At 35.6% G+C, this 25,007-nt stretch overlaps 1 protein-coding gene across 1 annotated transcript in view; it reads left to right on the top strand.

Moving 5' to 3' along the window:
- Positions 1–1,365: 1,365 nt before the first annotated feature.
- The window catches only part of LOC110452847 (fibropellin-1-like), a gene marked incomplete at its 3' end in the record, with an annotated part of 66,862 nt that continues 43,220 nt past the window's right edge, over positions 1,366–25,007 (top strand). Inside the window, exons 1-10 of the mRNA XM_021501560.1 lie at positions 1,366–1,462; positions 8,770–8,870; positions 9,198–9,263; positions 12,444–12,506; positions 14,127–14,220; positions 17,462–17,630; positions 21,042–21,123; positions 22,530–22,733; positions 23,709–23,841; positions 24,638–24,760. Of these exons, the coding sequence (XP_021357235.1) occupies positions 1,366–1,462; positions 8,770–8,870; positions 9,198–9,263; positions 12,444–12,506; positions 14,127–14,220; positions 17,462–17,630; positions 21,042–21,123; positions 22,530–22,733; positions 23,709–23,841; positions 24,638–24,760 (1,132 nt within the window). The remainder of the gene's footprint in view (positions 1,463–8,769; positions 8,871–9,197; positions 9,264–12,443; positions 12,507–14,126; positions 14,221–17,461; positions 17,631–21,041; positions 21,124–22,529; positions 22,734–23,708; positions 23,842–24,637; positions 24,761–25,007) is intronic.

Raw genomic sequence — 25,007 nt, 5'->3', positions numbered from 1 at the left:
ATATCTAAAGTCGCTCAGCGTGGGCACGGCCATGCTTACGATGGTCTCTACGGCATTGGAAACAAGTTCTATTCACCGTTGAGTCTCGATATCTACTCCATCGCTCAGATGGCGGAACCAGAGTGCATCGTACACTATATGCGTGGTGAACGTTATCAGGACACCTGTACGTTACGTCATCATCGTTATGGCGGCTGAAGCGTCATGGTGTGGGATGGGATATCGGGCAAAGGGCGCACAGGCATTGTGATCGTCAATGGTAGTCTGAACGCTCTACGTTACAGGACACCAACACTTGGTACTGCATGTTGTTCCATTTATGGTGACAAATGGCGGCACGTTTGCCACCGTTTTCTCCAGACCTAAATCCGATTGAGCACCTCTGGGACCAGTTGGACAGAGGAGAGCACAATCGACGTCAGCATCATCAAACGTTGGATCAGTTGAGGACAAGATGAGTGGTAGAGGATCCCGATGGGGTCTATAAACCGACTCATTGCTTCCATGCGATGTTGTTGTCAGGCTTTGGTCGACGCCAGGGGTTCTTTCCCGCGATATCAATTCGGTGAACTTGAATTTTACGTATGCTAGATAAACGCTAGTGACGTCGTTTTTTGGAGACATTTAATTCAAAATGAAGCCAATTTCTTGGTACAGCAGATATTAATATCTATTTTGACAGTATGAATTTTCAGCATTTTCAATACATTAAAGAAATACTAACAAACAATAATGTAGCGTTTCTTTTAGGGGTCAGTAGATATCAAACAAATCTTCCAAATTCGACTGGTAAATTTTCTAGATTCGTCTACGTTGTTAACATACGGTGAAAATGATTTATTTATTTCTAAAAAGAAATATAATATAATAACAATAAGGTTCTAGTACAGTTCTATATGTATTTACAGACCACTTAGAGAAAGTGCCGAAGTGGACCTTATCGGTGGTCACTTAACATCGGTTCAGTAAGCACGTACATAACTGCAATGGGGAGTTTCAAAGGCAGTACTTTAACACGTATACCTCCGAATACATATGGTCTGTCCATCAGTTTGTACTGTCGTTTCTTGTGTGTAGTTGTGTACAATTAGTTTAATTTAGGAAAATACGGTAGGGATAGTGATGAATGAGCGCAAAAAGGTAACACGTTCTGAAACTGAGATATGGACTAAAGTGAAAGACACGAACTGGTAATCTCGACTCGATGAAGCGTGTCTCCTCCAATAGTTGTTGAGGTAGATTCTTGATACGCCAATCAAATAAGTTCGTCTAAAGACTCATTGACGTCAATTTAAAAGATATACATCTTTTATTTCTTTATTAAGGAGAGAATATTGAATATTGTAGTCATTTTCGGGACTGACCATGGCAGGCTGTGGAGCGTTCAGCATGCGATTGGTTATATGTCTGTGTCTACTCTATGTAGCAAACGGGTCGCCGTTATCGCATTCAAGCAAAAAAGGTCAGTATACAAATACAATATTGTTGTACACATTTACCGTTTAAACCTAGACACAACAGGAACTATCGATGATTTTTAATTATTTCAAATTACATTTTTTTTTCGAACTTTCATAGTTCTGGTCTAAATAGGTCTTGGTCTAAACGGGATTTTGTTTGTTGCCGTTTTACATTTCTTTACTAGAAACCAATCCAAATTGCACAGATGACGGTTTATTAATTTATTTCGTATAATTCCATTATCGTGTTTTTAAACATGTAAAGTATCACCTTCCGTCGATAGGAATGTCATAAGCTTTTTTATTCTATTTTTGATTGTGTTTGATTGAACACAAATATGAAAACTACATGTATTAGAAAAAAATTGACAATCGTATTATATCTTACTTTTTTTTTAGATTATTGAAATTTCAGGAACTACTTTTAATGGTAGGTCGTCCCTATTGATATATGTGTAAAACTTCTCTTTTTATTCCTTCAATCAACAAAAATAATCTAATGAACAACGGAAGCAATAAATCACGGGGCTACCGATATCACTTTTCGAACTAGTGTGTCTAGAACGTATGAACATTTACGCTTCAATTATTTCAAAAAAGTTATCATCAGCCGAGACAAATGTTCCTTATACCTCTGCTGGAAATTGTACTCCCTCTTAAAAATCATATTCTAATTGTAAAGTGAAGTAAGAGAGGACATGCATTATTCATATCGTAATGATGTTATATGAATAAAACGTCTTTCGAAAAAAAAATAATTGTGGAATTTGTTTACATTAAAGAATTTCTGTACGATAAAATTGATTATTAGTACGTAATATGTACATACATGATTTATAAAAATAACGCGGGATAAAAATAACACATTTCCATATCAACAAGTTAGCGCGATAAACCATCCACACCGTGACATTACACAGGGTAAACCTACTTTAAGTGTTCCGTGCCGGTCATTTACGCTCTTTTTCCTATTAGTAGGATAAAATTGGCATTTAAAAAAATAATCTTACGTAACTAAAGTAATAAACTTTCCGCTAATACCACAATCAGGGTGTGAATCATGTCAGAGATATAATTTTTTTTTTTTTTTAGTTTCTTACGTACTTTAAAGAATTAGACACTTAACATTATGTCACGAATGCCCCAATGGGCCCCTTTAAGATGACGTTGTTTTGTCAAATTTTACACATTTCTGCTGCTATATGATCATTTGTTTTTGTAATTATTACTTCGTAAGTGAATAACAAAGTCGTTTAGCAAACCAAGTGACGTAATAGATTTGTTTTTGTGTAAACGTTTCCTCGAACTGTCGATCCACATAGCTAATCCAGTCTAAATCATTGTCGCTTATGCATGATAATAACGTAAACATTGCTTAAATCATGCACCTGGTGAGATATGTACCAGTCTGGAAAAGGCTTTGCGTTTATGTTTGACATAAATACAAGGCATTGGAATTAAAAGTCTTTTCGTACCAATGAAGTTTTACAGTGTAATATTTTATGAAATTTTATGATTTCAATTTTTACCCAAGTGTTTTCGACAGAATGCAACACGGTAGCTTTATTTGAACTTGAGGAATGTAAGCCGTATAAGGAATTATTAATGTGTTATTTTTGCTTTTAGTTTCACTTTTTATTTTTATTTTAAATGTATACGAATGCCTTCTCCAATGAATAATGACATTTAGTAATGAAAATATCAAATACGACCATAAATAAATCTGTAACAGGCGGCGGGGAATACTTTCAGCTCCACACACCTCCAGGCAAAATTGTCAATTTGAAGGACGGTAATGTAAGCGTTAAGGGGCATTCATAAAGAGACAGTTTTTATGTTGGCTGTTGAACCAGTCAGTGATAGGTGAACAGGTAGACTACGTTGCAAAATTGAGCATCTAACCGTGAGATTTAATATTTAAAATAAAATAAAAGACACAGAGTCAAATCGTATGTAATCCGTCAACTATTTACCCAGCACCTTCATATAGAGTCAAATCGTGTGTAATCCGTCAACTATTTACCCAGCACCTTCATATAGAGTCAAATCGTATGTAATCCGTCAACTATTTACCACGCCCCTTCATACAGAGTCAAATCGTATGTAATGCGTCAACTATTTACCTAGCACCTTCACACAGAGACAAATCGAATGTAATCCGTCAACTATTTACCTAGCACCTTCATATAGAGTCAAATCGGATGTAATCCGTCAACTATTTACCTAGCACCTTCATATAGAGTCAAATCGTATGTAATCCGTCAACTATTTACCTAGCACCTTCATATAGAGACAAATCGTATGTAATGCGTCAACTATTTACCTAGCACCTTCATATAGAGTCAAATCGTGTGTAATCCGTCAACTATTTACCCAGCACCTTCATATAGAGTCAAATCGTATGTAATCAGTCAACTATTTACCTAGCACCTTCATATAGAGTCAAATCGTGTGTAATCCGTTAACTATTTACCTAGCACCTTCATACAGAGACAAATCGTATGTAATCCGTTAACTATTTACCTAGCACCTTCATACAGAATCAAATCGTGTGCAATCCGTCAACTATTTACCACGCACCTTCATACAGAGTCAAATCGTATGAAATCCGTCAACTATTTACCACGCGCCTTCATACAGAGTCAAATCGTATGTAATGCGTCAACTATTTACCTAGCACCTTCATATAGAGTCAAATCGTGTGTAATCCGTCAACTATTTCCCTAGCACCTTCATACAGAGTCAAATCGTGTGTAATCCGTTAACTAGTTACCTAGCACCTTCATACAGAGTCAAATCGCGTGTAATCCGTCAACTATTTACCTAGCACCTTCACACAGAGTCAAATCGTATGTAATCCGTCAACTATTTACCCAGCACCTTCATATAGAGTCAAATCGTATGTAATCCGTTAACTATTTACCCAACACCTTCATATAGAGTCAAATCGTGTGTAATCCGTTAACTATTTACCTAGCACCTTCATACAGAGTCAAATCGTATGTAATGCGTCAACTATTTACCTAGCACCTTCATACAGAGACAAATCGTGTGTAATCCGTCAACTATTTACCCAGCGCCTTCATATAGAGTCAAATCGTATGTAATCCGTTAACTATTTACCTAGCATCTTCATACAGAGTCAAATCGTGTGTAATCCGTCAACTATTTACCTAGCACCTTCATACAGAGGCAAATCGAATGTAATCCATCAACTATTTACCCAGCACCTTCATACAGAGTCAAATGTAATCCGTTAACTATTTACCTAGCATCTTCATACAGAGTCAAATCGTGTGTAATCCGGCAACTATTTACCCAGCACCTTCATACAGAGTCAAATGTAATCCGTTAACTATTTACCTAGCATCTTCATATAGAGTCAAATCGTGTGTAATCCGTCAACTATCTACCCAGCACCTTCACACAGAGACAAATCGAATGTAATCCGTCAACTATTTACCCAGCACCTTCATACAGAGACAAATCGTGTGTAATCCGTCAACTATTTACCACGCACCTTCATACAGAGTCAACTCGTATGTAATCCGTCACCTATTTACCCAGCACCTTCACACAGAGTCAAATCGTGTGTAATCCGTCAACTATTTCCCTAGCACCTTCATACAGAGTCAAATCGTGTGTAGTCCGTCAACTATTTACCCAGCACCTTCATACAGAGTCAAATGTAATCCGTTAACTATTTACCTAGCATCTTCATATAGAGTCAAATCGTGTGTAATCCGTCAACTATCTACCCAGCACCTTCACACAGAGACAAATCGAATGTAATCCGTCAACTATTTACCTAGCACCTTCATACAGAGGCAAATCGAATGTAATCCATCAACTATTTACCCAGCACCTTCACACAGAGTCAAAGTCAAATCGTATGTAATCCGTCAACTATTTACACAGCACCTTCATACAGAGTCAAATCGTGTGTAGTCCGTCAACTATTTACCCAGCACCTTCATACAGAGACAAATCGTGTGTAATCCGTTAACTATTTACCTAGCACCTTCATACAGAGTCAAATCTTATGTAATCCGTCAAATATTTACCTAGCACCTTCATACAGAGTCAAATCTTATGTAATCCGCCAACTATTTACCTAGCACCTTCATACAGAGGCAAATCGAATGTAATCCATCAACTATTTACCCAGCACCTTCACACAGAGGCAAATCGTGTGTAATCCGTCAACTATTTACCACGCACCTTCATACAGAGTCAAATCGTGTGTAATCCGGCAACTATTTACCCAGCACCTTCATACAGAGTCAAATCGTGTGTAGTCCGTCAACTATTTACCCAGCACCTTCATACAGAGACAAATCGTGTGTAATCCGTCAACTATTTACCTAGCACCTTCATATAGAGACAAATCGTATGTAATCCGTCAACTATTTACCTAGCACCTTCATATAGAGTCAAATCGTATGTAATCCGTCAACTATTTACCACGCACCTTCATACAGAGTCAAATCTTATGTAATCCGTCAACTATTTACCTAGCACCTTCATACAGAGTCAAATCGAATGTAATCCATCAACTATTTACCCAGCACCTTCACACAGAGTCAAATCGTGTGTAATCCGTCAACTATTTACCACGCACCTTCATACAGAGTCAAATAGTGTGTAATACGTCAACTATTTAACCAGAACATTAATACAGAGTCAAATCAAATGTAATCCGTCAACTATTTACCCAGCACCTTCATACAGAGTCAAATCAAATGTAATCCGTCAACTATTTACCACGCACCTTCATACAGAGTCAAATCTTATGTAATGCGTCAACTATTTACCTAGCACTTTCATGTATCATGAACAGTATAATTAAATGGAAAAAAACTATGATAACTGACCTTGACTGAATTTCCTTTTTCTGTGATAAATCATTACTCCTGGTTTTTTTAATAAAAAAATAAAGCAATTAAGCATTTTCTCTTCTGTTTCAACAGTATTTAAGATCAATTTGGGTATCTAACTACTTACCATCTGATACAACAGCATCGACGGACAAGCCAATGGAAATACTAATACAACAGTTCCTTTCTATCTAGCGAACTCAGTGACCAAGTATAACAGTAAAAAATAGACGATTTTCGTCAGTGTTATTAATTTTTTTAAATGTTAGTGTGTTTGATACGTACTAGGGACTACTTCCTATTACAATTATAAATGTTAGTGCGTTTGATACGTGCTATGGACTATTTCTTATTACAATTATAAATATTAGTGTGTTTCATACGTACTATGAACTATTTCTTAATAAAATTATAAAGGGATTCGTATTGTACATAGCCAAACATGTTTATTTTAGACGGAGTTAGTTAAGACAAGTTATCAAATGTTCGTAAATAAACAGTTCCTCCCATAACCTGATAAGTTATGCATGTGCCATATAGTCTGATGAAAAGAGCATTATAGGTGAAAATATTGTATTTTTAATGTTTTTAGGAAGGAACTTTTTACAACATAACCAGCGATAGATGCCAATAAAATATTTTAATGTAAAATAGACTCATCTAAAAAGCATAAACAGCAATATCACACAGAAGCGTCAGTAATCATCAGTCAGTAATCATCAGTAAACGACCGTCAGTAATCATCAACATTAAAATTTCTTATAAAATAAGATAAAATCATAACAAGGAACAAAAAAATATATTTAAACTGTCTATATGGACTTGAATATTCTATAACGGAAAGCCTTTATTAAATTCAATATAATGATACAATTTACAGACGACATTCGGACTTCTGTGGTGTTTTAAGTAACATTGAGGGAAAATGGTCTCGATCTTGGTCCACTTTGAATATTGTAGGCTGGCTTCAGTGATACTTTGCTAATTTGATCATCATGTTGAATAACAATCGCACCGGACAGTGTCACTGTGTTAAATCCTATTACACGTCACTCATCACCTGATCTAGATGATTATCAATTACAATCAATCGAAGGTACACCTTTACCAAAATCAAGTCTTCAAAGTAGTCACATTTTACCCAAATGTAAACCTATTACTTGGGTTTAATTGATTTTTGTCTTGCCTGACCATGCATCCGGCACATTTTACATTTAAACTTCCAACGGTACGGTATTAAGTTTTATTTACCCAATTATGTTTCATCGTAGCCAGTAAATGCGTTTCAGCATTCGTATCTAGTTATGGATATGAGGAAAATGTCATGTATTTGCACAGCAACAGCCCGAAAACGTAAACAATTCGATTGCTGTGTTAATTCTCTTCTGATTGTTCAACGTTTGTCCAACTTTTTTAAATGTTGATACCTGTACGCTGAAACCTATTCAAAATCTAATAATAATGCAAAATTAGCAATTTTCGACTATTATAGGTTCTTTTTGTCTCGTTTTCAGTTAGAACACGATGTGTTCGAAAATGAAACATCAAAGTTAAAAATTGCAGTTACAGTATCTAATTGGATACTTTTACTACCGTTATAAAGTCTTTACGCCCCTTTGGCATATTAGGAGGCATACAAGTTTACATTTTTGTCTGAAAAAGAAATTCTGTTTGAATAAAATTCTTTCCTGAATAATTGAAAGAAAAGTTTCTGCAATTTATTTTCGGTCACATTGGTCAAATGATATAATTATGCTAATTGATACAGACTTCATGTAAAATATCATATCTATACTTTTGATAGATTGGTAGCCTTAAACAACCAATGAGAAACGTGTATTTATTAATCTCTTTATATACGAGTCCATTTCTAACATGATAAGAAGGACTAGTGCGTCGATACAGTGTGCGAAATATTCACTCTCCCGTGTAAACGTACGTGAATGAATTCTTATTATTTGAGTTACCTAGCTACCTTTGTATGCATGACAACGTCGTGCGACATTTAGCATGTTATATTGTTAGTTTGCAGAGTTGCATCATGTTTGCAAAAAGTTGTGTTTTTTTATAGGACACGTGACATTGAAGTTTTTAACAATAACATGATTGAGTAATTGTAGAAAGTGTTTTCGAAACGTTTTGTTATTTCTGTTGTCTTTTTTGTTGTCGTCGTCGTTGTTAAAAAATATAATATTATTTTATCAGGACTCTGTATCATTGAGCGACAGATTGGAAACACCATCCTTAATTAGGTTGTTGACGCTAAGGTTGTTTTATGGGTGTAAAATATTAATAATGTAATTGTGCTGTATTATCTAATATATTGTTTAATCCATTATTTTAATTATAATTCTTTAACAGTAAACGAGACCTTGAAAGCGTCACGATACATTTTATTGTTGTTGTTAAAACCATCCCTAATATCTCTTTAGAAGTATGGAGTATAGAACGAGAGCTTGAAAATGCCATCGACGAAATTCTACACGAGAAACAGATTGACAAAGCAAAACGTGAGATGGTCAAACCTAAGAAAGTGAGTATTTCCTTGTGCCACGAATTTGATATGCAAAAGATAAATAAAAAATAAAATAAAATAAAAACAAAAAAGTGTTTCTATGTAAATATTACATGCAATTCTTGTTCGGGTTCGGAAGGATTTATTTAACTTAAATGGCAATCAAATTATCTGGCAAAAAAACTAGTGCATGCTGTAAATATTTATTATTAATATTAATTTATCATAATTATTAATTTTACACAAGTTATCAAAACCGTAAATTACTATACATCAATTTTGATGTGTTGATATATGATTGATACTGTTTTTCTTTTCATAAAATTGTAACCATGTATTCTCCAGGAGGATGCTAATAAGACAAACAAGATCAAAAGTGAGACCATTTGTGAAAACAACAACTGCCACAAGGTATGTTTTACCTCCCTGACCACAATCATAATAGAGGTAACGCTACCTCACTGACCACAATCATAATAGACGTAACGCTCCCTCACTTACCACAATCATAATAGACGTAACGCTACCTCAATGACCACAATCATAATAGACGTAACGTTACCTCACTGACCACAATAATAATAGACGTAACGCTGCCTCACTGACCACAATCATAATAGACGTAACGCGACCTCAGTGACCACAATCATAATAGACGTAACGCTACCTCCCTGACCACAATCATAATAGACGTAACGTTACCTCACTGACCACTATCATAATAGACCTAACGCTACCTCACTGACCACAATCATAATAGACGTAACGATACCTCACCGACCACAATCATAATAGACGTAACGCTACCTCACTTACCACAATAATAATAGACGTAACGCTACCTCAATGACCACAATCATAATAGACGTAACGTTACCTCGCTTACCACAATAATAATAAACGTAACGTTACCTCACTGACCACAATAATAATAGACGTAACGCTACCTCACTGACCACAATCATAATAGACGTAACGTTACCTCACTGACCACTATCATATTAGACCTAACGCTACCTCACTGACCACAATCATAATAAACGTAACGTTACCTCACTGACCACAATCATAATAGACGTAACGTTACCTCACTGACCACAATCATACTAGACATAATGTTACCTCACCGACCACAATCACAAAAGATGTTACGTTAACTCACTGACCACAATCATCATAAAAGTAACGTTACCTCACTGACCACAATCATACTAGACATAATGTTACCTCACCGACCACAATCACAATAGATGTTACGTTAACTCACTGACCACAATCATCATAAACGTAACGTTACCTCACTGACCACAATCATGATTGACATAACGTTACCTCACTGACCACAATCATAATAAACGTAACGTTACCTCACTGACCACAATCATAATAGACATAACGTCACCTCACTGACCACAATCATAATAGACATAACGTTACCTCATTGACCACAATCATAATAGACGCAATGTTACCTCACTGACCACAATCATAAAAGACGTAACGTCACCTAACTGACAACAATCATAATAGACGTAACGTTACCTCACTGACCACAATCATAATAGACGTAACGTCACCTCACTGACCACAATCATAATAGACATAACGTCACCTCACTGACCACAATCATAATAGACATAACGTTACCTCACTGACCAAAATCATAATAGACGCAATGTTACCTCACTTACCACAATCATAATAGACGTAACGTTACCTCACTGACCACAATCATAATAGACGTAACGTTACCTCACTGACCATAATCATAATAGACATAACGTTTCCTCACTGACCACAATCATAATAGACATAACGTTACCTCACTGACCACAATCATAATAGACGTAACATCACCTCACTGACCACAATCATAATAGACGTAACATCACCTCACTGACCACAATCATAATAGACATAACGTCACCTCACTGACCACAATCATAATTGACTTAACGTCACCTCGCTATCTATAATCATATTAGACGTAACGTCACCTCACTATCTATAATACCTCACTGACCACAATAATAATAGACGTAACGCTACCTTACTGACCACAATAATAATAGACGTAACGCTACCTTACTGACCACAATAATAATAGACGTAACGCTACGTCACCGACCACAATCATAATAGACGTAACGTTACCTCACTGACCATAATCATAATATACATAACGTTTCCTCACTGACCACAATCAAAATAGACATAACGTTCCCTCACTGACCACAATCATAATAGACATACCGTTACCTCACTGACCACAATCATAATAGACATAACGTCACCTCACTGACCACAATCATAATAGACATAACGTCACCTCACTGACCACAATCATAATTGACTTAACGTCACCTCGCTATCTATAATCATATTAGACGTAACGTCACCTCACTGTCCACAATCATAATTGACGTAACGTCACCTCACTCAATCATAATAGACGTAACGTTACCTCGCTTACCACAATAATAATAAACGTAACGTTACCTCACTGACCACAATCATACTAGACATAATGTTACCTCACCGACCACAATCACAAAAGATGTTACGTTAACTCACTGACCACAATCATCATAAACGTAACGTTACCTCACTGACCACAATAATAATAGACGTAACGTTACCTCACTGACCATAATCATATTAGACGTAACGTTACCTCACTGACCACAATCATAAAAGACTTAACGTTACTTCACTGACCACAATCATAATAGACGTAACATCACCTCACTGACCACAATCATAATAGACGTAACTTCACCTCACTATCTATAATCATATTAGACCTAACGTCACCTCACTGACCACAATCATAATAGACATAACGTTACCTCACTGACCACAATCATAATAGACATAACGTCACCTCACTGACCACAATCATAATTGACGTTAACTCACTGACCACAATCATCATAAAAGTAACGTTACCTCACTGACCACAATCATACTAGACATAATGTTACCTCACCGACCACAATCACAATAGATGTTACGTTAACTCACTGACCACAATCATCATAAAAGTAACGTTACCTCACTGACCACAATCATAATAAACGTAACGTTACCTCACTGACCACAATCATGATTGACATAACGTTACCTCACTGACCACAATCATAATAAACGTAACGTTACCTCACTGACCACAATCATAATAGACGTAACGTCACCTCACTATCTATAATCATATTAGACGTAACGTCACCTCACTATCTATAATCATATTAGACGTAAAATGACAAAACTACTCAGAACCTGAAATTCCTTGTCCTATACTATAATAGTTTGTGGACCATATGCATTAGTGTTTTTTTATGATATCCTAGCAAAACTAACTTCAAATAGCAGTTCTTTTTTATGTCATCTTGTTACCGCACACATATTCGTAACTTTATCTCAACTGTTGGTGACGTTCATAATTTTTATATTTTTTTATCTCAATACTCTATTGTACCTGACAATTAAATTAATAATAATTCCTGTATGTCTCAACGTTAATTTTATTGATGTACTAAATAAATCCTACCTTAATTCAACATGTTAATTCAACATGCTTGTTTCTTCAAGGCACAAGGCAATGGCAGTGGCAACCCGCTCCCAAACATGCAAGACGGTCATAAAACACAACCGGTAAGCACAGTGTTAAGGAATCATTATAAAATAGTAGAATACTATGGATACGCACATGTCCTGATAATCTGGTGATGAACGAGGACTAATTAGCTGATCTAATTTGTGTAAACAGTTAAACATTTTAATCTCTAAAATTTGATTTGCACCGTTGTTAAAATTAGGGGAGACATTTTTATACGTAAATAAAAGATTCGAAGAGGCATTGAAATAATGTTTAAAGTTACACTCGTTCTGTGCCGTTAAATCCCTATAACTGGAGTCCTTCCTCTATCTGGAGAACTTCTTCTATCTAGCAGCCTCCTCTATCTGGAGTCTCCCCTCTATCTGGAGTCCCTCCTCTATCTGGAGAAGAACCTCCTCTATCTGGAGAACCATTTCTATCTGGAGTCTCCCCTCTATCTGGAGAACCTCCTCTATCTGAATAACCTCCACTATCTGGAGTCCCTCCTCTATCTGGAGAACCTCCTTTATCTGGAGAACCTCCTCTGTCTGGAGAACCTCCTCTTTCTGGAGAACCTCCTCTATCTGGAGTCCCTCCTCAATCTGGATAACCTCCTTTATCTGGAGAACCTCCTCTGTCTGGAGAACCTCCTCTATCTGGAGAACCTCCTCTATCTGGAGAACCTCCTTTATCTGAAGAACCTCCTCTATCTGGAGAACCTTCTCAATCTGGAGTCCCTCCTCTATCTGGAGTCTCTCCTCTATCTTGAGAAACTCCTCTATCTAGAGTCCCTCCTCTATCTGGAGTCCCTCCTCTATCGGGAGTCCCTCCTCTATCGGGATAACCTCCTCTATCTGGAAAACCTCCTCTATCTGGAGTCCCTCCTCTTTCTGGAGAACCATTTCTATCTGGAGTCCCTCCTCTATCTGGAGAACCTCCTCTATCTGGAGTCCCTCCTCTATCTGGAGAACCTACTCTATCTGGAGAAACTCCTCTATCTGGAGTCCTTCCTTCAACTGGAGAACCTCTTTTATCTGGTTTCCCTCCTTTATATATGGATAACCACCTCTTTCTGGAGAACCTCATCTATCTGGAGTCCCTCCTCTTTCTGGAGAACCTCCTTTTTCTGGAAAACTCTTCTTTCTAGAGTCACCTTTATCTGGAGAACCTTCTCTTTCTAGAGAATCCCCTTTATCTGGACAACCTCTTATATCTGTAGAGCCACCTCTATCTAGATAACCTCCTCTAACCGGAGAGCCTTCTCTTTCTGGATTACCGCCTCTATTTGAATAACCTCCTTTATCTGGATAACCTCCTCTGTCTGGAGAGCCTCCTCTATCTGGATAACCTCCTCTATCTTGATAACCTCCTATGTCTGGCGAGCCTCCTTTATCTGGATACCCTCCTCTGTCTGTTTGTGAAACAGGAAAGAAAATATTAGAACTTTATTTTATAATATATAAATCGTTGCTATATTATATTAGTAAACAATTCCGAATCAGAAATCAAACTTCGTTTGAGGATACAGAGCAAAGACCTTCGATTCTTTTCTACGCTATGTCAAATACTTACATATTATGTCTGGTATCATACTGCACGTGATTGCCTTTATAATCTTTGTTATAATGTTAAGCAATTTTATGAGCGTTGTCTTTTGTCAATATACGTTTTAATAGAAACAAGACCTAGGGGGAACTAAAAGACACATCGACACGTCAAGTTCTGGAAAATGGGATGGAGGAGACATCCCATACGACGCCACCGAACTATGTATGTACATACATCATGTACATGTACCTAAGGTGACAGTACCTAAATCGGATCACCAAACCCTTATTTTATTCATTCATTGAAAATTCTAAGGAGGAATTATATTCATTTATGGTTGTATCAATAGAAAGAATATGGATGGTTATTCTTACAAAACAACTGTCAGGACCCAAATCGGTTCAAGGCTTGAAATTTGCAGTATCTTACACTTCATGTTGTCAACATTTTAAGATTTTATGATGACCTTTGAAATTTATGTAACAACAAGTATTTCTATAGGGTGAATTTATTCCTATAATTCAAAACCGTCGCACGCGCAATTTTCAAAAAGTAAATTAAACACAGACTTTTGAGTTTTAATTGATTTTGTTTGGCTATCTGTTCTAAGGCTATATCATTGCTATTACTAATCTGTTTACACATTTATTGATTCATAAGTATTTTTTGCAAAAAGTGATCCGATTTGGGTCTTGCCTCCTTAATCATTGTGTTGGATTCGGACTCCTACACGATTTACAGAAACACTGTTTACACGTCAATATCTGAAAGCAATAACACATGATTCTATTGATAATGAGCTGCATATATAATAGATTTGAATTCGAGTAGGATTTTACATCACTGAATTATTGAAATAATAATTATTATTATTCTCTTTATTTCCTCTAAAATGATGATAACAAAAACAGAATAGTTACATATAAAAATGAATCAACATATATAGATATTTGCACATACAATGACCTTGAAAAAGTACAAGGTATCGTTATTATAATGTGTACATAAATATGTTATAAGAGAAGGGAGTTGTACAATGTAAGGGCATCGTTGCTTAAAGGGGCTGGTCGGGGGAAAAAATACAAAACAAATGGGTCTAAATGCGTTCTCTGGCCCTCCAAAAGTTTTGACCACTGAAATCTCGGGGAAGCCCCGCGTAAATTTAGCGCAGATCTATTTATATATGACACGTGGTTGTTTCGAAAGTGAGATAGCACGCCGTCTATCAGCCATGTCGGACTCAACTAGCGGACAAGACAGCAATACTATACGTAAATAATTGTTTTCAAAGGTCATGCATGGTGCAAGTGTAGTATTCCTACCTATATGTTGTTGTTATATATAACGGTATTGATACCTTGTGCCTGTCATGACTTTTGCATGCATCTTTTTCTTTCGCCGCGATGTTTACATTTGGCCTTGTTGATGACGCGCATGCGGTAAAATTATACACTGATCTGGGTCAATTGAGAGTTTTAGACTGTCAAGTGAGGATTTAGGATTTTTTTAATATAATTATAATTTTTACTCTTAGGGAGTGAATTTCAGCAAAATTTGAATCGGTATATTTCATAAGAAGGTATTTTAAACATGTGTATGCCATTTTAGCAAATATGACATTTTTTTCCCGACCAGTCCCTTTAAATATAATTATAATCAGACGATTTGTAGTAAGTTTTTAACATTTGATACACATGTGTTATTATTCCTAATCTTAATTGTTTATAATCTTGTGATGACAGCTTTTCATTTCATTCACTTCCTAACAGGGTATTAGTCAAATCAAAATCTGGTAAATTATGCAAATAAACATTGAGTTGTATATCACATAAACTAGTTAAATGGCACCATAATTTCTCTCTTACTTCAGTAGCTTTGTCACAATGTAAAATAATATGTGTAACAGTATCATAATAGAGTTTCCCACAATAATGACATAAATCTATGAGTTTTGACATACGACACACATACTATTAAGATACAGTGTATAGATTTAGAATACTGTTGATACTTTGCAGCTAATTTCCATAAGTGATGTGACTCGAGCCTATGGTGAATGGACATGAATCGTACAAAATCGTTGTCATCTGACATACATTGTAACCATGCATTTTCTTCGGTTTGATGTACATTTTTTATATACAACTGTTTTCCACTGTCTTTTTCCTGGATATGCACCTCATTTGATATAATAAACAAAGATATCGTACAGAAATATTTTCTAAGGATACATATAATATCTGGTATAAATCCATATGGATTCCCATCATTTACATCGAACATAAAACAATCTAGTGACAAATATTCTGTGTACTAGTGTATAATCTATATAATCGTCTCAAAAATAATAATTTCTTAATATCAATATAAGACGCAATACTTGTCCAGACTAGTAATGAATTACATATATCGGTCCTGGTTCTTTTTTCAAACCCTTGTATACATTTTACAATATAGTTCTGTGCTCTTTCCAACATTAATTCTTCCGTTTTAGAAACCAACCAAAGTTCACACCATAGAAGGCAGACGGGTAAACTTTTAGTTTTATCAACTTAGCAACAGTGAGATATTTGAGCGCGCACGGATGAGCACCGGACCTAAGTAGTGACATAGTACCATATTTGAACCTGCTACACGCTCCATCTTTCAATTGCATTTCTTCTGTCATTTAACAATATTCCAACTTCTTCAATTTCTTCAGCAACTGGCAGTACGTTTGTATAGGTAGACATTTTGTACATTATGTAATGTACGTTTGTCTGAAAACAATACAATTTTACTTTTTGTGGACTAGAAAGTGAATCTCCACTTTTTACTGTAGCTTTCGCATATATCAATCTTTTTTGTAGACTTTGAAAATGTGTACTAAATTTGTACATCGAAATTAACATAATTATACATAAAACATTTATTTACAGTAATATAATCATTGACGGTTATAAAGAAAATACAAAAACTAAAACAAACCATAGGCCCAAATACACTTACTGATTAGGCTTACTCAAACCGCTACAGCCTCCGCAATATCCAGGGATTTCGTTCACTTTCGTTCTCTGCACCCCTGAAATATGTCATAGCAAAATTGAAGGTACGAAGAGAGCTGTTTCATTGGTCTCATACGCACAAATTGTAACTCATAAAGATAAAAAAAACCCATTTAAAGCATACTGTCAAGTATTATTTTCGCGATCAGTTTTATTTTGCGGATTTTCTGAAATGGCAAATTTCAAAAGATCTATGTTTCGCTGATTTCGGTTCTAACTGTCATGGCACATAACACTACGGTAAAATTGATAGATTTGCCATTAATGTCGTTGGATGTAAACCTTCACGGAAACGTTAAAATTGAACACCGCTTAAACACATATATAGTATAGATAAACCTTTATTTTCAATATTACGTTACAGCAACTAGTGTTATGTAGATATTTGCCTGATAAGTATCTCTTTTCTTTTCAATCAGTAAACTTTTTCGAAGGAAGCTCAGATTCTGACGTAACGCAAAGCTCCATTCCCGGATATATTAACGCCGCGGCGAATTTGTTCAAAACCAAAACCTGTCTGAATGTGAGAGAAAGAGACGGAGCGGACGGAGCGGAATACGTTAAAATCACAGGCGATACCTCTGGCGGGTAAGTATGACATTATTGTAACTTGATAAACTTTATAATAACGAACTCATAAAAAATAACTGAACTCGGAAATGAATACAATTTAAAAACAAATTTATCCAGGGCACACATTTAAATTATTCAGGCAATTTCTTGCTGATGTAATATTTTAATGGCATTTCAGAAGATTATTTCTTCAGAAAGTATCAACCATTTGTCGTTTTGAATGTTAGTGAGTAGGGTATGGACCCAAAAACACCCTCACCAATAAACTATTAATTCCCCAACATCCTCACCAATAAATGATTGGTTCCCTAACATACTCGCCAATATGATATTAATTCCCCAACACCCTCACTAATAAAACATTAAATCCCCAACCCCCACGCCAATTAAATATTAAATCCCCAACTTCTTCACCAACGAAATATTAATTCCCCAAAATCCTCACCAATAAAAGAGAAATTCCCGTATATCGTCACTAATTAAATATGAATTCCCCAAAATCCTCACCATTAAAATATTAATCCCCTAACATCCTCACCAATACAAAAGTTATTCCCCAATCTACACACTAATAAAATATTCATTCCCCAAAATCCTCACCAATAAAAAAATCAAATACCCAATCTCCTCACTAATAAAATATAAATTCCCCAAAATCCTCACCAATAAAATATTAATTCCCAAACATCCTTACAAATACAATATTAATTCCTCAAAATCCTCACCAATAGAAAAATTATTCCACAATCTACTTGCTAATAAAATAATAATTCCCCCAAATACTCACCAATGAAATAGTAATTCCCCAAAATCCTCACTAATACAAAAATCAAATACCAAATCTCCTCAATAATAAAAAAATCAAATACCCAATCTCCTCACTAATAAAATATAAATTCAACAAAATCCTTACCAATAAAATGTTAATTCCCAACCCTTACCAATAAAATATTAATTTCCCAAAATCCTCACCAATAAAAAAAATAATTCCCTAAAAACTTCACATATCAAATATCAATTCCCAAACATCCTCACCAATAAAATATTAATTCCACAAATTCCTTACCGATAAAATATTGATTTCCATACCCTCACCAATAAAATATTAATTCCCTAGCATTCTCACAATTAAAATATTTATTCCCCAACATCCTTACAAAATAAAATATTTATTCTCTAAATTCACCAATAAAATATCGATTCCCCAACAACCTCTCTTACATGATATAAATTCCCGAAATCCTCACCATTTAAATACTAATTCCCCAAAATCCTCACTAATAGATTATTAATTCCCGTACACCGTAACCAATGAAATATTTTTTCCCCTAAATCCTTACTTATAAAATATTAACTCCCCAACATTCTTACTAATAAAATATTAATTCCCCAACATCCTTACTGATAAAATATTAAATCACGTACACCCTAACCAATAGAATATTAATTCCCTATCATCCTCACCAATACAATATGAATTCATCCTTACTTATAATAGAAATTCCCCAAAATCATCACCAACAAAATATTAATTCCCCAAAATTCTCACCAATAACATATATGTTCTTTTCTGTTAATGTCCAGATTTTTTTTTGTTAAATCAAACGTTCACCATTCTTCCTTTATAATTAATATGGAGAAATTTGAATATTCCATAATTAATGCAGAATCAAACTTACTGTAAGATACTTTTTAAATCTTCGAACAATCTAAACGTCTAGAACACTGATCAGTTTTACACAGAAAGGCAAAATAAATAAATAAATAGTGAGTGTTGGGGGAAAACTTAGTCATTTTCTTAAATCATAAACAAAATAGTTTATATATACATAGTATACATAGGTAATTACATCTTTCGGGATGATTTGGTTAGGTCCATAATATATGAAAAACAAAAAATTTAACAAAATTACGCAACAGGCTTGTTTGCATAAACAATGTTTGATTGTCTTTGGCTACCAAATCTATGAAGGGAAAAACATCATTAGGAAACTATTCTTAAATCTCAGTCATAATTTGAATTCGACGTCACGTCTTGATTGCGGCTCGATGACTGTAACAGTATAACGGGAAGAATGGAACAGTTCCAAATTCCGAAAACTGTTTTCTAGGTCAGAGCGAACTGTTACCCGGCGCATATTCGATGCGCAGAATTCCCCCCTCGAGTGGCTCATTCAAGCGTTTTGGTGACCGCGACTCAGTGATGGTTACGCAGACGATTTTTAAACAAATTAACATCATTACAAACAGCATTGATACTAATATGCATTTGGTAATAATGCTATTTGGGGAACAGTCAACACCACCACCCCTCGGTAGGGGGAAGCCCTGTGGAACTGTTTGCCCGCTTCCCCCTACCTCGGGATGATAGTATACAGTTATAAAATGGGTATGAGGGAAATAGCACATTTATGGTCCCCTGAGGTGAAAAACTATTCCCAAGGCGGCGAAGCCGTCGAGGGGAATAGTTTTTCACCAAGGGTGACCATACATTTGCTATTTTGCGAATTACCCATTCTATAACTGTTTTATTATAACGAAACAAATTATTCACCCAGTAAAGGCAATTTAACAAATGAATTTATTTTTTCATTTCCTTTTTCAATTTCAAAGACTGAAGGAGAAAAAAATACCATTGGAAGTACTGTATGCATCGTCGTTGATGATTGATGATATCTTCAAATCTAGCATTCAAGAAGTGTTTTTATAGACTGAATCTCATAGTCACCATTGTTTTCCTACCATATCTAGATCTAGTCCCATCCACTTTTTTTTAAAAGAGCCTGCTTGACCCTACTCGTCGATGCTCTCGGCATTCTGTTCTGTTAAACAAGTTTGAAGTAAATTCACTGCAGTCTTTATAACAGCTTTTGTATTTAAGCTACGTTTAGCGTCCAAAATCTGCTGTAACTCCTCTTTACCACAACAAAACGGCCTTCATCGGTGGTCATTGTCACTGTTGTCATTTGTTTCTGAAAATGTGACGTCACGAGCGTCACGGAGGAGGCCCCGCCTACCAATGTTTTCATTGGTTGAAAACTTATAAGCTCCGCCTACAAATATTCATGAGGGAGAAGTCCTCTTTCTTGCAGGAAGTAGTCCTTATTTGGGGGGGGGGGGGGGGGGGGGAGACGCTCTCAGCTGGAGAGATTTAAGTGATTTAAGGGAAATAGCAGATTTTATCGTATATTTTTATATAAGGAAAACTCATAAGAGGTATAATAATTTCGACTGTTCTCAAAATAGCCATGAAACAATTGTATATTGTTACTAGTTTATAAATGGATGGTACCTGGTGGTTAACGTAAGGGTTGTAAACATTAACATATACCTTATGAATATTTCACATTGTTTATAATGCTTTTCATTGAACATGTTTTAAAATATCGCTCATGAAGTTGCGTTGATTTCAATGCTTGATTACAGGTGTTCCGCAGGTGTAGGCAGGTTCTCAGGGCAACCGACTCCAATCCATTTCAACTTGAACATCAATCAGGGTTGTAATTCTGTAAGTACTTGAACAATTAAACGTCACTCGGTTTTTCATGGTTCACAAAGTTGATTCAGAATTGAGGCTTGTTCAAGGTTTAAGACTCTCAAGTCTAATTTATTTGATAGAATGTCTATATCTCATTAACTTAAGTGATTGACTACGTTTATCACGCCAAACAGAATGTTTAGTTGCAAAATTTTACTAAGCGTTCTCTGCAAGAGTGATGGCCAACCGCGTTAGGCAGTAGACATTTCCCCTCGTCCAGTGTAATATTGATATAAAAAAACTCACTCTCAGCACGTCAGACACGATACTAAACAATTAATCTGCAGGTAAAAGTGAAAGGAGAAGATAAAGCATCATAGAGCGAGTTTTTCTACTGTCGGATAACCTCCCATTGTAGGGTATTTATCTTTCATTTTTATAACGTGCAAAAAGATTTACTGAATGACAACAGTGGTGAAGTTTCGAATTGTTATTGTAAAGGTTCCGTGATCGACCTCTTTCATTTTCTGCTTTTCATTTTTTTTTTTATAAATTGTCTGTATGTTACCAAAATACTCAAATTTATTACAATGGTAATGCTGTAAAAGGCAATGCATGTAATGTTTGATCAGTAGAAAATGACTTATACATTGATTTTATAATAGTATCAATGGTAGTAATGTTTCTAGTCAGGAAACATACATCTTCCTATTGAGAGACTACTAGACTTGGTCATGTAAGACACATGCAACCAACATAAGTTAAATACTACAAGATTCACCAAATCAAGGACCCATCGAGAGGCAATACATAAATAACAATTATGATTACAAATCGGGCCAGGTGAGCAAAAACGCATACACGTTTTCTTCGGCGCTTTCTGGTTAGGATTTTCAAAAGAATGTAGTTCTTGAACTAGGGCTTAACTGGTTAACCTTTTTCTGATAGTTATCTAACAACGTTCGGACACGAGTATCTTCCATACGCTGAGATTAGATAGCAAATTCAAATCGCAGCTGAATATCATTTCTCCCGTCTGTGACGGAATTATCTCCCGTTTTACCTCTTGTCACCCGATAGGGCATGGTTTCTCTGCCCCCTCCCCATCTCCTGGATATCAATTCTGTGATGTCACGGGAACAATAAGATATGACGTCATAATCATATACTTACAGTAGAGGGTTCATGTGCTAATCAGGATAAGGAACAACTTATAAATGCTGAAGAGTATTGTTTTTAAATAAAGTATTGGAATGACGGGAGAAAAATAATCATCCCCTACCTGGAGGTTGAAACGAAGGGTTAGACAACCAAATAAATCACCCATTGGGATTGACTTTTCTCTGTTCCAATCAGGCAAATGTAACATTTCAATTTATCAATGTTCATGCTATTATTACATTTAACTTCTCACACGTTTACTTTTCATCTGCTAGTTTTATGTGGTTCTGCATGAATTCCTGCATGTGATAGATGGTCACCATGAACAGTCACGCCGCGACCGCCATGAGCATTTGAAAATACAGTGGAATAGTCTACAGGCTGGTGCTTCTCCCAACTTTATAACAGATTCGGATGATGTGTTCGCGGCATCTTCAATCCCATTGAGTCTGGAATCTGTACTCATGTACTCTCGATTTGTAAGTTATTTATTTACGATTTGTACCTGTAATGTGCAACATTATAAAAAAATAATCCCCGTCTATCAACACTGTGACGTTGGTATTGAGTTGGTCAAAATAAAGGTCAAAGTTAGTAGAGTAGCTGAAGACAAATTCAAAAGGACAAGGGGATAAAAGTAGAAAATCCTATTGTGTTCAGTATCAAATGCGTAACTGAAATAAAAAGAAATGTGATGTATAGTTACATGTATTGTTGTATTAAATCATAGTTAGTGTTGTATTATATAACAAGGCATGTCTGTAAAAGGTATCAGAGTCAAAAGAAAAGAACAATGTACTATTTTTCACATTTTACAATGACTCCTTGTCGGCTTATAAAACAATGGTTTTCATACCAGTGACTGGATATTCTATAAAAATATGAATGCTCCATTGCTAATGGGAATTCACATGCGTGCCATAAAGTTGTATCTCCTCTATTCAGACGATACAATACGACATGTACGGAGCCGAGAACAATGTTCTCTCTTTCCCATCTTTCAGACTGGTTAGACAAGTCTTTAATCATGGTTGCACTTCAAAAAAGAATGTTGCCGTTACCGATGGAGCATCGTTTGTGCAGATCGCACAATGGGTTTAAAATTTGTATTTGGCAGATTTCTGTTCTCTTTTTCAAGATTAAATGACAATTGACTGTTCTGTTGGCTGTTCGATTTCCATTTCTATTACCTTTTATACCATCTTGACTCGAATGTAAAGGATACGAATTGATTTCATTTCTCTGAGACGCCTGACATACTATGAGTAAGGATGAGTTGGTGTTAATGATCTCCTAACTACTAAGGCAGACAGATTGAACAAATGGTTACATTTGTATAGAGTGTTCATGAATATGGTTTCGTGTTAAAATTATAGCGTATGATTCTGCTAATGAAGGTTAATTAAATATTTTGATTCTATTATAATCTCCAATATGAAATCTTTGTTTTGTAGATATTTAGAAAAGATACAAAGGAAACCATGTCCATTTTCGACAAAAATATAGAATTTCTGTCTGAAGAAACGAAAAACGACCTTTCATTCTACGATCATAAAGCCATCACAAAAGTCTACGAATGTGGAAAAGGTACGCTAAAAATATGTATTCTTTTATGAAGCACTGATATTTTTATATAAAATTTATACATTGATTTTTTTTTTTAAATCACACAGTTAGAATGATATTTAAAAACAAATACTTCAGTGTCTAACAGGTAATTAAAATTAAACATACCATCCACACATAGACACAAAACATGCCAAAAACGAGAACGGATAGGGGCCAATTTTACCACAGCGACAACACACTGAACCAAAAGATAAGTACAAGATATACCACAGCCTCAACACAGATATACGCTATACCACAGCGTCAACACAGTAAAACATATACCACAACGTCAACAGAGTGAAAACATAAACCACAACGTCAACACAGTAAAATATATACCACAACGTCAACACAGTAAAACATATACCACAACGTCAACACAGTAAAACATATACCACAGCGACAACGCAGTAAAACATATACCACAGCGTCAACACAGTAAAACATATACCACAACGTCAATACAGTAAAACATATACCACAACGTCAACACAGTAAAACATATACCACAACGTCAACACAGTAAGACATATAGCACAAAGTCAACAGAGTAAAACATATACCACAACGTCGACAACATATAAACAAAAAAATATACCATTTAGTACAGTAGATCTCTCTTTGTCACAGCTATACATACAATAGGTAAAACATGTCGGGAAACAAGTTCCATTTTATAAGGATTGCACTCCGTAAGTTTGCATTGAATCATGCCAAATGAAGTCATGTAGGCTCACTGATACTCTGTTGATGCCTTGGTTTATGTTTACAGATTGTGGTAGCCTTGCCTGTCAGAACGAAGGATTTGCTACAAAAACTGTAACTAATTCAGTGTGTTCGTGTGTGTGTCCGGAGCATATCACTGGCTCAACGTGCGAGGAGCTACAGGGGGACGGTCAGTCATAGAATTTAGTACAACAAGCTAGCGTCTCATGGTATTTAAGGGATTACAAAAATGAGCAACATCTGATAGCCAAAAAACCTAATATTTTATATCAAAATCAGAAGTCCCCAATTACATTTGAATATAATAAGCTGTCATAACTTTTGTTTGAATGATAATTGATCGTCATAACTTATGTTTGAATGATAATTGATCGTCATAACTTATGTTTGAATGATAATTGACCGTCATCACTTAT

The sequence above is a fragment of the Mizuhopecten yessoensis genome, unplaced genomic scaffold, assembly GCF_002113885.1.
Source record: "Mizuhopecten yessoensis strain PY_sf001 unplaced genomic scaffold, ASM211388v2 scaffold6919, whole genome shotgun sequence".
Lineage (NCBI taxonomy): Eukaryota > Metazoa > Mollusca > Bivalvia > Pectinida > Pectinidae > Mizuhopecten > Mizuhopecten yessoensis.
This window is presented reverse-complemented; position numbering and strand designations above follow the sequence as displayed.